This window comes from Xyrauchen texanus, chromosome 19 (assembly GCF_025860055.1).
Source record: "Xyrauchen texanus isolate HMW12.3.18 chromosome 19, RBS_HiC_50CHRs, whole genome shotgun sequence".
Classification (NCBI taxonomy): Eukaryota; Metazoa; Chordata; class Actinopteri; order Cypriniformes; family Catostomidae; genus Xyrauchen; species Xyrauchen texanus.
The window spans coordinates 39,970,115-39,986,464 of NC_068294.1; the positions used below are offsets into that span (position 1 = coordinate 39,970,115).

Below are 16,350 nucleotides of genomic sequence, written 5' to 3' on the forward strand. Positions count from 1 at the left end.
GGTCATGGCACTAGAATGCAGTCACGCAGAAGAAGGCATGTTGTCGTGGAACACATGGCACAAAGCCAATACAAGAGCACCGACCCATCATACATTAGTGGCTCACATTAGCATTTTTCAAAAGCACCGTGATCGTGGTGTTCGTTTTTATTATTTGATATACAGAATTGATCATAGAGCTGTTGAGATATGCTAAAAATGTTGAATACCAAATAAATAGGGTGAATCGCACAAAGAATTATGGGGGTTTTGGGGTGGTCCTTATTTATCATGTTGCAATGAAAAAAATCTTAATTGTCTTAAAAATATGCTTCTTTTTCTTTATGCTAATCATAGTTAACCTTTAAAATCAGGATACATTTGATTCATGATTCAGTACAACAAACTACAATGATGTATACTTAGAATTGTACTATACACTTTATATAATATATAAATATTATTAAAAACAATAATATGTATAAATATTTTATTATTAATATAATAAGGTGGGTGGTGCTCAAATATCCTTTTACAATGCTAAAAATCTTAATGTGTGTGTGTGTGTGTGTATGTATATATATATATATATATATATATATATATATACAGTATACACACACACACACAGTATACATATATATATTTTTTCCTTTAATTGTGGGGTAAAATAGGACCTCTATATTTCTTACATCATCACATGCGTGACCTAAACTTGACCATAACACTTGCGATATGGTACACCTGATATATGCATGTGGTTAAACATAGCACATACAGTCATTACCTAAAAAAGCAGATATCATCAGAGATTGCTAAGATATTCAAGTGGAGGTGGTGTGCTATTTAAACCATGACGTGCCGGGGGGGGAAAAACGCTTGACAGGAACTTTCTCAGCGAGAATGTCAGAGAACACCTGAAGCTACTGTATTCAAACACTACATGCTAATTAATGAGCACACAACTTCCATATTTTCCTGAGGGAGTTGAGTCGAAGTATTGGTCAAACCCCAGTCTATGATAATATTTACACTGTGCAATGGGATTTTCAACTGTGGTGTGTTTTCTGTCGACAGAGGTATATAAATGACCTGTCTAGCTTTGATCAAAAATGTATTTTTCAAATAGTGATGGTGCTATTTTTTTACATCAGTAATGTCCTGACTATACTTTGTGATCAGTTGAATGTCACTTTGGTGAATTAAAGTACCAATTTCCTTCCAAAACAGCAAAATCTGTACATTATTCCAAACTTTTGGCCACCAGTGTACTTCCATAATTCCTTCTGTATCTAATCTACACAAAACCGTTTCCTGGTTCTTATCCCACATGGACTATATATCATTTCACACCAAGTTCGATCTTCCCAGGTTGTTTGATTTATCCTTTCCCATATCGCTCCTATTCTCAATGCGAGCTACGCCGGATTCTCCAAATTTTCCTCTAATGCAACACCTCTGTAATTCAAACATCCTTTGACCAATGCTGACAGGCTTTTCATTCACAAGAGGAATAAACGCAAGCCGTGTAAATAATTACACCTACTCAGCAAAGTCTTTGCGTTCTTTTGTATCCATGCTTTAGAGTTTCTCTTTTGTCGAGTCACACAAAGCGAGTGGATTGTACGCCCACCTCCGCTCTCGTGGCTCTCTCCTTCACACCACTCTGACGGTCCTCCAACTCCCACCTTCCTCATTTCAGCCAACACAATGTAGAAAATATCGCCTCCTGTGTGCAATAAGACCGCTGGCCTTGGTTCCTTCACTGGCCAAAGCATGATTAATCACTCAACAAGACAAGTAGCAAGAGTTGGCCAGAGAGCCAATATTACTCTCTCCAGGCATATCATTTCTGACCCAAAAATGCCTGATGACGGACAAACCCTTCCTCCTCACAGGAGAAGACCAATGAGCCGAGCTTAGACTGTGTGGATAAAGAGGCCGAAAAAGTTATCTAATGGATCGCCAGAAATCTCGCCAACAGAATGTACACAAAAATTGTGGTACATGGGGAATTGAAACCCAATTTTAAAAGATATTTCTACAAATATTTGCCTCTAGCTGACCTTCTCTGCTCCTAATGGTAGCAAAACAAAGATAAATACACCTCTGGATAGTTCCACCTCAGGAATACAGAACCATCTAGCTGAATGACTTAATACCAAACTCAACAATGTTAACAAAGGTTGTTATCACACATTTCTAAGCCAGTAGAGTATTGAGTCAGAAGAGGAGGGATTTCTGCACCCAGCAGTAATGTATACCTTAAACCAAGACCTTCAATCTAGAAAAGAGACACTACAAGATTTAAAACTCTGCAAAATGTTACAACCGAACAGAGGGATGCAACACAAAGCCAAGAGGCACAAATTCTGCCCCAAACCATCAAAAAGAATCTCCTTAAAAAAAGCTTATAGGGTCAATCCAAGTTAAGCTCAATTGACAGCATTTAGCATAATGTTGATTACCCTAAAATATAATTGACTCTTCCCTCCTTTTCTTAAAAAAAAGAAGCAAAAATCGAGGTTGCAGTGAGGCACTTACACTGAAAATGAATGGGCCAATATTTGGAGGGTTTAAAGTCAGAAATGTGAAGGTTTTAATTCTATAAAACCACTAACATTTATCCTTCTGTTAAAACTTTCATATTATTTAAGCTGTAAAGTTGCATAAATTAATATTAAATCGTCTTTTTTACAGTCATTTTGGATTTATGTGTTATGTCGTCATGGCAACAAAGTTGTAAAATTCGATATACACTCACTGAGCACTTTATTAAAAACGCCTGTGCACCTATTTATTCATGCGATTATCTAATCAGCCAATAGTGTGGCAGCAGTGCAATGCATAAAATCATTCAGATAAGGGTCAGGAGCTTCAGTTAATGTTCACATCAACAATCAGAATGGGGAAAAAAAATCTGATCTCAGTGATTTAGACCGTGGCATGATTTTTGGTGCCAGATGGGCTGGTTTCAGTTTTTCTGTAACTGCTGATCTCCTGGGATTTTCATGCACAACAGTCTCTAAAATTTACCACAAATAAAAAAAACATCCAGTGAGTGGCAGATCTGAAGATAAAAATGCTTTGTTGATAAGAGAGGTCAACAGAGAATGGCCAGACTGGTTTGAGCTGACAGAAAGTCTACGGTAACTCAGATAACCACTCTGTACAATTGTGGTGAGCAGAATAGCATCTCAGAATGTGCAACACGTCGAACCTTGAGGCGGATGGGCTACAACAAGAGAAGACAATGTGTTCCTAATAAAGTGCTCAGTGAGTGTAACTAAACAGAAAAGGTCTAGTATCACACTAAAATCAGTGCTCAACGTTGATGTCAACACCAGCAGCAACTATAGCATACCGGCAGCTCTTCTATGATGGCCTTACTGTCGCATAGATGGCGAAACGCTAATAGGCTCCCCATCCCTGGACGGATCGAGAAACTCTCAGATGGAAACCAGGAACTCCACTATTAAACTCAATTTAAAAAAATTATAATAATTTAAATAACACAGACCAATGGGTTCAACAGGAGAATATACCTTCTATTAACAACCTCTGAGCTCATGTTAGGTCTCTCTTTAAAGGATTCAAATTCCCCAGAACCAGACTGTTAAATTCTACATTCACAATTCTAGAGTCAATTGTGCTTCTATGAGCATTTCAAATCAGTCAATTATGATGTAGAAGGTAGAATGTTTAGACATGTTTATAGACAAGCCAGCTCTAAACTGTTAAAATAGGGATATTGATGGCTTGAGATCGACAGCGAGTTTCTTGTGGCACAGTCTGTCTCACTTGTACTGTTGACAAATCTCTCATTTGAAGAAAACTAGGCCAGGAAGTACCCAAATATTGCAGCACTCAAATGATGCTTTGACAGCAATCATCATAATAAAGACGAATCCCTCAAACCCACAGGTCAAGTTCGGATAAAGAGAATGTGGTTTTTACTGAGGTTTCGTTGCAATTTATATCGCCTATAAAAAGCCGAGAGGCATGATCGCTCGAACCGGCAACCCCTGAAGGAAAATCAAAACTGCCTGAGGAAAACCACAGACTCTTGGGAATGTTTGGGGCAAAAGTTTCTAACAACCTTGATGATTCTGATGTGGCTCTTTATGCAAACTTCTGAAAAGACATTTGATGCACTTTGGAGAAGTTTGCAAATTGCAGAGCATTCGCGAGAACTTGAAGACTTTGGAGTTTTGCTTCCGTGCAGCTAACATTATCTACCAAGCCAAACATTTGCAGAGCGCCTTGATTTATTTCAGCCTTTGGGCAGTTTTTTTTTTTTCCTGTAAATTGATTTCAGAACATGCTTTTTTTGTTTGTTCCCCCCCCCCCCCCCAGTTTGTTCTCATTTCATTAGAAAAACTATAATTACTTTCTATGTTGTTCATAATTTAATCAGGTATCTCCTTCAGTGCACATGGCCATATTTTTAAGACAAAATAGCTTTTTGATCATCTCTTTTGCTTTTTAGCATGCACAAATAAAACGAGATAACTGATTACCGTTTTAATCTTGTCACTTTGCTTCCAAAATTTGCCTGAACACATAACGGCAGCCAAGTCATTGACAAAAAACTGTGCCATTTGTGTCACCATGACTTACTACTGATATAATCATCGGGATGTTAAACTCAAGGGCATAGATTCATTATTATATATATAATAAATTTAACTCAGCTTAGTGTATAAGAATTGTTTTTTTTAATGTTTTTGTCTTGTCTGAATATCAGCCATTTGCAAGGCCCTTTTCATCATCATTAAATTTGATGTACGTACATATACATGGGTTATAAACTATAGAAATAAAATGGAGTGGTGCCATGATTTGCTAGTCATCAACCCAGCGAATATTAGCTATTTTTTGCAGCCTGATCTCATTACCATACACAGTTATTCGTACGTTTTGAAAAACGCTGAATTGTATTTAATATATATATATTTTTAAATATATATACTTACGTATTTAAACACACACACACACAAACACAAACACACAAACAGACAGATAGATATAGATCTATACGCTAATACCACCCCTAAATCTAACCATTAAAACATGAGGCAGATCAATTTAATCACAATAATTTATCCCGAAAAAAATGGCAAAAGGCAGTATAGTTACCAGTGAATACACAAACTGACAAAATGGATAAAGGTGTCTGACAAATGCATAGATGTAAATGTAAACGTTCAAATGATGATGTGCTGCATTCAGTGTTCCCCTTGAAGGCAAACAATATCTTTGTGTGAGGTACAGAGTGGAATTGAAGTTATTAATCACTTAAAAATGTTCTCCTGATTCTCTCCGTGAAGGCGCTGTCATCTCTCATATCACATGCAAACAAACACATCATGGAATATGGCATGTCGCAATCGGTCACAAGACACGTGAGTGCCACTGAGCATTTGACATCACTGCAATAAAACCGTAAAGCTTCTTGAGATGACAATTTTTTATTTTTGAAATCAATGTGGGAGTTGACGTTTACTGCTGTTGTGGGTGCTACGGCGGATGGAGATGATGATCATTGAATAAAAGGCTTGAATTTGGGTATATACCGCACATACAGCAAATTTAAGACTAAAGTTTTTCCCCATTTCTTGTGACAAAATGGGCATTTATACAATTCCAGGAGGTACATATGACTCGAGTGCACATCCTAGCACAGAAATTGATTGTGAGGAGCAGTGCACGCTTAGTAATTATGACTGATGCATGTCCGGGCATAATAAACACGGAAGTGGATTTAATGTACAGAGAATGGAGACTTCACCCGCAAGTGGTGAGCCAGGTGTGGGAGAGATAAGGGCAAGCTGCTGTATCTGTACGCATAGCCCGAAAATGAGCTCTAACTTTCATCTGAACCAGTGTCAAAAGCAGAACTGTGTGAGAGACCCAGCATGTGTGCGAATTCACTTCAGCAAATTAAACTTAAGCATTCGATTTGTTTTACATTTTATCTGTATGTATAGTGTCTAATAATGCATTAGCAATGTACACTTAAGCTTATCCTGACAATTAATCTTGATATAAATTGAATCTGCCCACTTGATCCTATATTTATGGCATGTAAACATATACTTATATAAAATATTTATAAACTTTATCTGCAAAAAACTCAATATTTTAATATGTACATATTTAAATAATGAAATGACTAAGTAATGACTTGCAAGTGAGACAAAGAATAAAGTAAATATATTTAAATTGATATTTTAATGTACCATGATTAATCACGATTAATCGCAGGAAAACTGTGTGATTAATTAGTCAACACATTTTATCGATTCACATCCCTAAATGTATATATAAACTTACTGTAACAGTGCTGAACTACAGAGGTATTCTCCCCCAAATGTCTATGGTGGTTACAGTCATGGTAATGTACTTTAGGCCTTAATTGGGGTAATATGATTTTTTGAAAGTTCAGCAATAACCTTTTCAAATAAAATAATAAAATAAAAAAAAACCTGAAATGTTCAGGCACACATGACACTCTTTCCTGAGAATGACCCTGATACTTTTGCTGTTCCATTTCCATCTACTGTATACAGGGAATGTATCTCAAGCTCTTGACCCAGATGAAATATATATTCGTCAAGGGATTGAAGAAGTCATATGAAATATATTACCATCACATGCTGAATATGCAAGATTTTAACGCAACAGTAAAAATGTTTCACAGTGACTAATCGGGAAACCATTTGCAGTAATACACAGTTATCATAGTGACATGGAAAATCTATGCTCCAATAACCAAAAGACTCAATTGTACATTTCTGAATTTGATTTGTAGTGCCAACTGGTCACAGAAGATTCATGCATGAAAAACATTTCTCCTGTGCCTTTTGCAAACTTGACAAACATGTACATATGCTCTGCTGGAGAGACGCTAAATTAGACATTCTGTACATTGCATATGGATGTTTCAGCTACATGTCAATCCATACACATGAGGTTCACAGCCATGTAAGCTGTCTAATGCAACAGTTCACATTGAGCATCAACTGGCAAACCAACACAGTACTCAAATTCTGTAGTGTATGAAAGTAAACAACAATATCCTGAAAATCAAACACTGAAATGTAAAAAAATACCCTTGACTGCATAGGCCCAACAATATGCTAAATTAATAAAGGAATATTCTGTATAATATCAAATAAGCTCAATTGATAGCATTTGTGGCATAATGTTGATTACCACAAAAATATTTTCCACTCATCCCTTGTTTATTTAAAAGAAGACAAAAAAAAAAATGAAGTTACAGTAATGCACTTACAATAGAAGTGAATGGTGCCAATTCATAAACATTCTAAAGATTAGCCACAAGATGTAAACATTATACACGTTAACATGATATTAGACTGAGAAAATCGCTTACTTACTTTATCGGTGTAGTGATATATCTAATATTACAACTTTGTTGCCATGACAATGCAACACTGGTAAACCCTATAATCAATTTTATCACACTATAGTCATGTTAACATGTATAATGCTTATGTCTTGTGGTTATACTTTTATTTTGTATAAAGGTGCGCTCAGTACGTCTTCTTCATGCCATCTTAGACCTACACGGACACCTAGTGGCCTGGATGATGCATCATTCAAAGGCAATAGTTTTCAGTTACAGATGCCAATGAAAAAAAGACAATTCATAGTCAGCCATTATTAATTTAATCCATGAGTGAAAGTGTCCAATAACAGGGCGGTTACTGAGATTAAGCTAGTATTATTCGGCTGGCCATGTGATTCTGACATGGAAGCCCCCTATGAGGGGACCCACTACATTGTAGGTTACTCATGTGACTGGAGTCTCCATCTCATGGGAGTGGTCATGATTTTATATATATGTTTCAAAATTACAATTAATTTCTTAAGCAGTACAGCTTTTTTAATGAGGAAAATATTACTGATTGCACCTTTAAGGACGGGGCCACATTCACTTCCATTTTAAGTGTATTTCTGTAACTACGAAATATTTACATAAACGAGGAATGAGTCGAAAATTCTTTCTGTGGTAATCAACATAATGCCACAAATGCCGGTGACTGCAGCTTTACTACACTGAGCCTGGAATATTCCTTTGAATTAACATATAATGAATCAGAAAATGGACAAATTAGGGTTCAAAATGTCTCTTGAGTTTTGATGGGTTCATGCTCTCAGCAGCCATTAATTCACACTTTCAAGGCACACTTTCAATAATTCACAAGCAAAATATTTTTATCCTTTCAATCCTTGTTTATTGTATTCTGGGTCACATTTTCTTTGACCTTGTATAGTTTTATTCATGGCTTTTGAGGATTAGGGCATGTCACCCGGTCCATGTTGACATCTGCCTAATATGACTAGCTTCTACCAAGTGACAAAAGATCTGGGAAATGTTCTCTTCCACCTTTTATATGTTAATAAGCAACTATGCACAATTATATGGAGCGGTGGCGGTGTAATGGACTAAAGCACATAACTGGTAATCAGAAGGTTGCTGGTTCGATCCCCACAGCCACCAACATTGTGTCCTTGAGCAAGACACTTAATCCAAGTTGCTCCGGGGGGATTGTCCCTGTAATAAGTGCACTGTAAGTCACTTTGGATAAAAGCGTCTGCCAAATGCATAAATGTAAATGTAAATGTAAATGATATGTTTATTTGCATTTTATTTTTTTCACTTAGCATTGATTTCCCTACTGTCGGCAACTCTTTCAAAACAGACCTGCGACCCATTTTTGAGAACCACTGATTAAATGTATATTACAGTCAGTTCAAACTGCATGTGCAATGCAACTTAATCGCATATTCCAGTTTGCCTTGAGCACTGGGATGAGACACACTTCTAAAACAGCTATACAGTAACCTACTTCTTTCAAACTACAACCACTACAGGCCACTGAAAGAAAATTCATAATGGATCAAACCGTATTATGTTAAAGTCAACATGAAATGGCATTTACAATCCATTTTACCTCTTTAATGTAACATATTTATGAGTGAAACAGAACGCTCGATGTGGCAGATATTTAGGCCAAAATTAGATTTTATATATTGCAGGCATTCCACAAAGAACAGAGTCAGATGTGAACATTTTAGAGAGGTTACCTACAACAGTAGACTAAAACAATGGCTAAATAGGCATTTGGCTCTTGGTTAACTTTGCCCAACAGCCCACATGGCGTCAGCAGAAAAGGAAAGCCATTTCAGAGGTGGAGCAATTTATTACATTTTAAAGAAAAATGATGAAGGCAAACATTTCTTTCTTTGGAATAAAATGTGCACTAATAAATCATACACAATAATACGGAAGCTCAAAGAGGCCTTGCGTTATTATTATTTTTCTGTCTCGTTTTCTCGTGATCTCGACATAACAAAAAGTTGTTTTTGCCTTTAATATTCAATACAGTTTTTAATTGACCTACAGGATTTACAATTAAAAGTTTATTACAAGGTATGAAGGACAATGAGAGATCCTTGGCAGAAAAGCACAATTTATTATATGTAAATGTAAAGTTATGTTAATTAATTACACTTTGGTTATAAAATATTCACCTGCCCTATCCAAGAGTATTCTAACCAGTCACCTTTCACATAAGCTAAATCAAACATATTAATAAACACCAGGCAGCACGTCACAAACACTTAATAAACGCCTTTTCATCAATAGAGTAAGACTCGCTTTCTTCTGCACTCAACAGGAGTCAAGAAGCACATCTTTCTGTGCTTTCCGCAAAGTACCATTATAAATGCAATATGCGCGCACTCGGATGTAAATCGCGGCTGGCTTGACCGCAGTCATGCAGACGTCCCGGTCCCTCAAGTTGGCTGGCAATGAAATTGATCAGACGTTCAGGGTCACTGTATTTTCTACGACGAAGTTGTAGACGCGATAGTCTTCTTCTAAGTTGACTGACACTAATCTGGAAGTTGTCAATGACAGAGAGACGTCGAGATCTCGAAAAAAATTAAGTCATGATCACGAGAAAACAACTTTAGTTATGTCGAGATCACGAGAAAACGAGACAGAAAAATAATAATAACGCAAGGCCTCTTTGAGCTTCCGTACAATAAGACCAAAAGTGTGTATTTAAAAAGTGAATAGGGCTTGTTGTCAAATTGACTTTAGGACTTTTCTATCTAAAATGATACAAATACTATACACATAAATGGAAAGCACTGGCACTGACTTACAATTACATTCTTTAAATATTTTTATATTTTTCGAAGCACCAGTTTTTACTCAAAGAAAATATTATTCCAAATCTCTTCTAAATCACATTGGGGTAACAGCTGCACTGGCTTAACACGATAAAGGGCAAAGGTCTATGGATTTAAAAAAAAAAAAAAAAAAAAAAGGTGGCTATTGTTAATATTTAATGCATGTGGAAACAGTAATTAAGTCTTCCCCATGGGAAATGGAATTTGAGATGCTAGAGAGAGCCAGTGAATAATTATATTTGTAAAAAGCAGAGATACAAGATACTCCCCACTGACTGGGAGTCATTACGCGTCATTAAAGGGTCCCATCAAGCCTGACCTATTCCACACACACACACACACACACACACACACACACACACGTTGTGTTTCCATGTTTTATGGGGACTTTCCATAGACATAATGGTTTTTATACTGTACAAACTTTATATTCTATCCCCTAAACCTAACCCTACCCCTAAACCTAACCCTCACAGAAAACTTTCTGCATTTTTACATTTTCAAAAAACATAATTTAGTATGATTTATAAGCTGTTTTCCTCATGGGGACCGACAAAATGTCCCCACAAGGTCAAAAATTTCGGGTTTTACTATCCTTATGGGGACATTTGGTCCCCACAAAGTGATAAATACATGCTCACACACACACACACACACACACACACACACACACACACGCTCACACACACACACACACACACACACACACACACACACACACACACACACACACACACACACACACTAACTAACATACATACATACAGGATTGCTATAAACAAACTGTCTCTGGCCAAACTCTATATCTGATCAAATCTGAGTGTCACAATATTCACATATTAACATCAGTCACAAACAGCCAGCCGCCTAAACCACAGCAGGAAATCCTCAATGGTAATCTTTCTTTTGCAATTAAATATTAAACATATAATGAGTTCTCAGTCATCTATGGTGTGGAACTCACATGCGAAAGGCTCCAAATAGGGACCCTGGAGAGACCAGGTCCACACTTAGAGACAATAATTACCACATCCACAGGACAGGTGGTAACGCTGCTGTGAGATGATGAAACACCAGCAAGGTTTATTAAACATCACTGTGTAATATAGAATTTATAGTTCTAGGGCTTGGTATTAATACAGATTTCCAGATTAAATTCGCATTCACAAGCTCTCAATTCAATTAGTTAGCTATTAATGTGAGTATATTTAAGTTATAATGTCTGTTTTTTTGTCTGATGATTCTCAAAACTAATTTCAAAAGAACAAAATACTAATGAGTAAAAGTTGTTTCAGGTTCTTAAGTAATTATTCAAAACAGTCAGTAATAAAATAAGAACAAAGAAACAAATTACAAGCAGCAGAACAAGAAAAAACAATAGAACAAATATGTGCAGGATAATGTACAGTCAGCTGGTTATTATCGCAACGTAAACCCCAGCAGGATGATTAGGAGGTCCTGTATCATTCTGAAGGGATTTATTTGGCAATTAACACCAGCTGACGGTACATTATCCTGCACATTTTACATGATTACTTACAAAATAAATAAATAAATGGACTTGAAATATTGATTTGCGTTGGAATTATGTTATTACATGAGAAGAAACAAATCGTTGTACAGCTCCGGTTTGCGTTGGAGTTCTGTTGGTGATTTATTTGTGAAAATTAACATCTGAATGCTCATTATCCAGCTTAATACAAGACTATGTGCCAAATAAATAAGTAATTGGACATGAAACATTGATTTGCATTGAAAATATGTTCTTATGGAAGAAGAAAGAAATCGTTCCAGTCATGTGGGCCGGGAATCGAACCGCCAACCCTGCGGTTAGCAGCCGACCCGCTCTACCAGTTTGTTATTATATACCATTATATGTATGTGAATATTAATTTGTCCATTTTCTAGAGTCGTTACGGGCTGGTTTGAGTATTTCTGTAACTGCTGATCTCCTGGGATTTTCACACACAATAGTCTGGAATTTACTCAGAATGGTGCCAAAAACTAAAATCATCCAGTGAGGGGCAGTTCAGTGGATGGAAATGCCTTGTTGATGAGAGAGGTCAACGGAGAATGGCCAGACTGGTTCGAACTGACTGTCTATGGTAACTCGGATAACGGCTCTGTAAAATTGTGAGAAGAATATCATCTCAGAATGCTAATCTAAGATGCGGGTTGCTGCTGTTTGGCAGCACGAGTGGGACCTACACAATATTAGGCAGGTGGTTTTAATGTTGTGGCTGATAAGTGTAAAGTGGGACCATATCGGATTGATCAAACGAAGATTGCGATTAATTGGAAAGTCGTTTTATTTTTATTTAATTTCTACCCAGCTCTTTATAGTTCAGTGATCTTCATTAGTGTTTTACAAATTTCCAGGCTATATTCGGTCACATCTAGAGTTGTATTTTCAAATGTGATTCTCAAAAATATGCATGCATTAAATACAAGAAACTTACATCAAACTCCTGTAATCTACTGCCATGCTAATGAAGCAGACAGTCAGAATAGCCACAAGGTAAATCAAAGATCTTTTATATAATGTATAATTCTCGTCTTATACATTTAAGATGCAAAATTAAAAGCAGGCTCTTTATTATATTAGTTTCATTCGCTTGGAATTGGCCTTTCTGCTCTGCATTTAAATGACATCTGCAGCAGTGTTCAGTATGCAAATGAAGGGTACATACTGAGAAAATGCACTCAGTTTTAATAAAGAGAATTATGCAAAGTTCATAATGCTGCCTTCATTCGTTGTGCAAAATGTGCACATAATTAGTAATATATACTGTGGAGTCCAAAAGTCTGAGACCACTAGTGAAAATATTTATATTTTGCAAATTATATTATACACATACCAATTTCAGTATAAAGTTGAACTAAAAAAAATAACTTTGTGCTTTAAAGTAGACCTATAATGCAAAATTCACTTTTACATGGTGTTTGTACATAAATGTGAGTCGGCAGTGTGCACACAACCACCCTACAATGTTAAAAGTCCACCCACTCAACATGAACGGTTTTCATTTCTGCTCTAAAGTGACGTCAGGTTAGATCAGGCCACGCCCACTATTGGTGACAGACTCCACCTTATTATCATAGATCCACCCCTGAGTGATCTACACACAGTCCGCCATTTTTTTCTGCACTGGAGCAGATACAGTGAGAAGAATAATGTCTCATAAGCATCATAAGTGTTCTGTTATTGGCTGTAAAAGTGAACATAAGAGTCTTCATGTACTCCCTGCATCAGAGCCACTGAAGACGCAGTGGACAAGTTTTAATTTTGAAGGAAATGTGCCCCAAAACATACATAATTTTTTGTATGTTTGTGCAAATCATTTTACGCTAGACTGCTTTGTGAATGAGTGTCTATATAAAGCAGGATTTTCAAAGAATTTGATTCTCAAGCATGGATCAGTACCAACTGTTCGTGTTCCAGCTTTATATCCTGAAGATGAAAGTATCACACTTTATAGTTTGTGAATGTTTGCAAATCGCCTTTCCGAATGTGCTTAATAGCTGATTCCATGGCTAATGCAGCTAAAGTTAGCATTGTCTCTAGACAATAGCTAGATTGTATTCACGGAGACCAGATATACATATACATATATATATGGCTGAACTCCGGTATTTATGCTGTCAGTCATATTGGTTCTGATTTGTTGTTGCTGTAGTATCCGAAGCATGAGCTGTAAAGGCACAGCCCTCTTTTGGAAAGTGGGCGGGGAGCACCAGCTCATTTGCATTTAAAGAGACACAAACGAAATCCGCTGGTTTTTGATTCCATCGAAAAAGAGGCATTTACAACATGGTATAATAAATGATCCGTGGGGTATTTTGAGCTGAAACTTCACAGACACATTCTGGGGGCACCTGAGACTTATATTACATTTAGTTAAAAAGGGGCAATAGGTCTCCTTTAATGCACTACAAATCACTTTAGATAAAACATCTGCTAAATGACCACTTACTTTAAGTCAATAAAACTTAACTGTTTTACCCCTTTTCTTTTGGGGTCTATGTGATGCATTTGGATTCAGCATTATACATTCACTTTGGAATTGTACTTTTTGTGCTTATCTGTCAAATTAAAATTAAAAGCATAACAACTGGATGACTGGACAATTTTACAAACAGTTTTTAAGAAGTAATCAACAAAACATTGAGCAAGCCAAAAAAGCCAAATTGATTCACCTTTGTCGAGAATCTGCACTGCTGTGAGCAATATTCTTTGATTAACTGTTCACAACAATACGTCTCTTAAACGTTTCTGCATCTCTACGTCCAATCCTGCTCACACTGCCTCAGCAAACAACATTCAACCTAATCATTAAAGCGAACATACAAATAGCAGCAATGTACAGTATGCAGCAAAAAATATGGTTGCAGTCACCAGCCTCTGATAAGTTAATGCTAGAAAGGCTAGTTATCTTTAGCTTAAAGGTATCCAAGGAAATCCAAGAAAAAACAGATGCTTCAGATGCTAGCAGGTTTACATGTATGGCAAATATGGTCATAAACTTCTCCAGATTTTTGATCTGCTGTACTACCCAGCAATAGACCTGATTTAAACCTGGTAAGCCATCTTGGTCCAGCTGGCTAGAGCTGATAGACCACATTGGACGAGCAACAACCCAGCTACAATGTTCCATAAACTAGCTTGACCTCCTCAAAGATGAAGTGTGTAATTTTTTCAGTTAAATATGTTTTTCTTATCCCAGCTATATATGCAGAATTAACCATAAGTAAGTCATTCTATGTTGATCTGTTGGTTGACTGGCTCAACCAATGATGTGCGTTTGGGGCGGGACTATTTGTTTGTTCGACCAATGGCAGAAGGAGGTTGGGGTGTGTATGTTTCTGTAAACAATCATTATTTTTGCAATTCCACTTAGCAACGTTAGAGTCACGGACATTACACATGTCACCTTTGAGTTCGCATGGGCTATTTTATCCAAAGAGGCCACACCAACAAAACACTATTAAACCAAAAAAACTACTTACCTAAGACGCCAACTCGAAAGTTGAGTGTAATAACAATGACGTTCCCATAACTGGCCAGCACACTTCCGTCAATCATGTTCCCAGTGCCCTCCATGTAGGATCCTCCGTGTATGTACACCATCACAGGTTTGGCTCCAGTGTCTCGTATGTCTGCAAGAGTGGCCACCATTAAACTCTTGCTCCCCCACTGGCCCATCAAAACAAGATTCAATACGGCAATGCATCTCAAAGTCCTCCCAGATACCAGCTTTATTACTGTATGAAATGTACAGTATCTCATATCAGCCGAGTCATTTGTCTCGCATAATGAACTGTATGCGCAAAACAGATATTAACAGATGAAGGCATATGGAAGGTCAGAACCTAACCGGCTAATGCAGGCTGCTCTAACATGCTTTAGTGGCCTAAATGATGAGATCATCTCAAATTAAATGGCTGTGTTAGACTTCACTGCCCCAGCATACAACAATGGGAGGTTTAATCTTGGGCAGCAGTTTGGGGGGGACACATTTCTGTATCTTAGAATACAATGAACTATTATGAGAGTAGCTTAAAGGAACAATTAGCTTAAAAATGTTAAAAAACAATTAAATGAAAATAAATACATTTACTCATATAATTTTTTTCCTTCCATGAACAACAAAGGCAAAATGTCAATTTTGATATTTACATACAGCAAAAGTGGATGGTGATTCAAACCGTCAAGCTCCAAAAAGGACAAAAAGGCATAATAAAAGTTTTACTAAAGTAGTCAATACCATGAAAGTAGTTAAAGGTGCTGCAAGCGATTTTTTTCATGGAAAGATGCAAAAATGTTTACTACTCCCTGAAAGATATTAACGAAATAAGTGTCATGAGATATCTCACTGGTCTCTGTGACAGATCTTGACTCTGTAAACAACAAAAATGTGTCCGCGGGCTGCGGACAATGACACTTTCTGCCTGTCAAGAAATTATTAAGGCATAATGCCATTTTTATGCCATGTTGCTCATAACAATCTTCAGTTGAGGGCGCTATTTTGCTGCTGTTGTTTTTGACATCCTGTTTCTGCCCGTGTCGGTCTCAATAAAGCTCATTTGTTATCTTTGGAGTGCTGGGTTTTGGAAAAAGGGGGCGTGGCTTACCCAACAGCT

At 36.9% G+C, this 16,350-nt stretch overlaps 1 protein-coding gene across 1 annotated transcript in view; it reads right to left on the bottom strand.

Annotated features, from left to right (window-relative positions):
* The window catches only part of nlgn3a (neuroligin 3a), a 252,206-nt gene that overhangs the window by 125,896 nt on the left and 109,960 nt on the right, over positions 1–16,350 (bottom strand). The window contains exon 3 of the mRNA XM_052150107.1: positions 15,217–15,366. Within this exon, the coding sequence (XP_052006067.1) occupies positions 15,217–15,366 (150 nt within the window). The remainder of the gene's footprint in view (positions 1–15,216; positions 15,367–16,350) is intronic.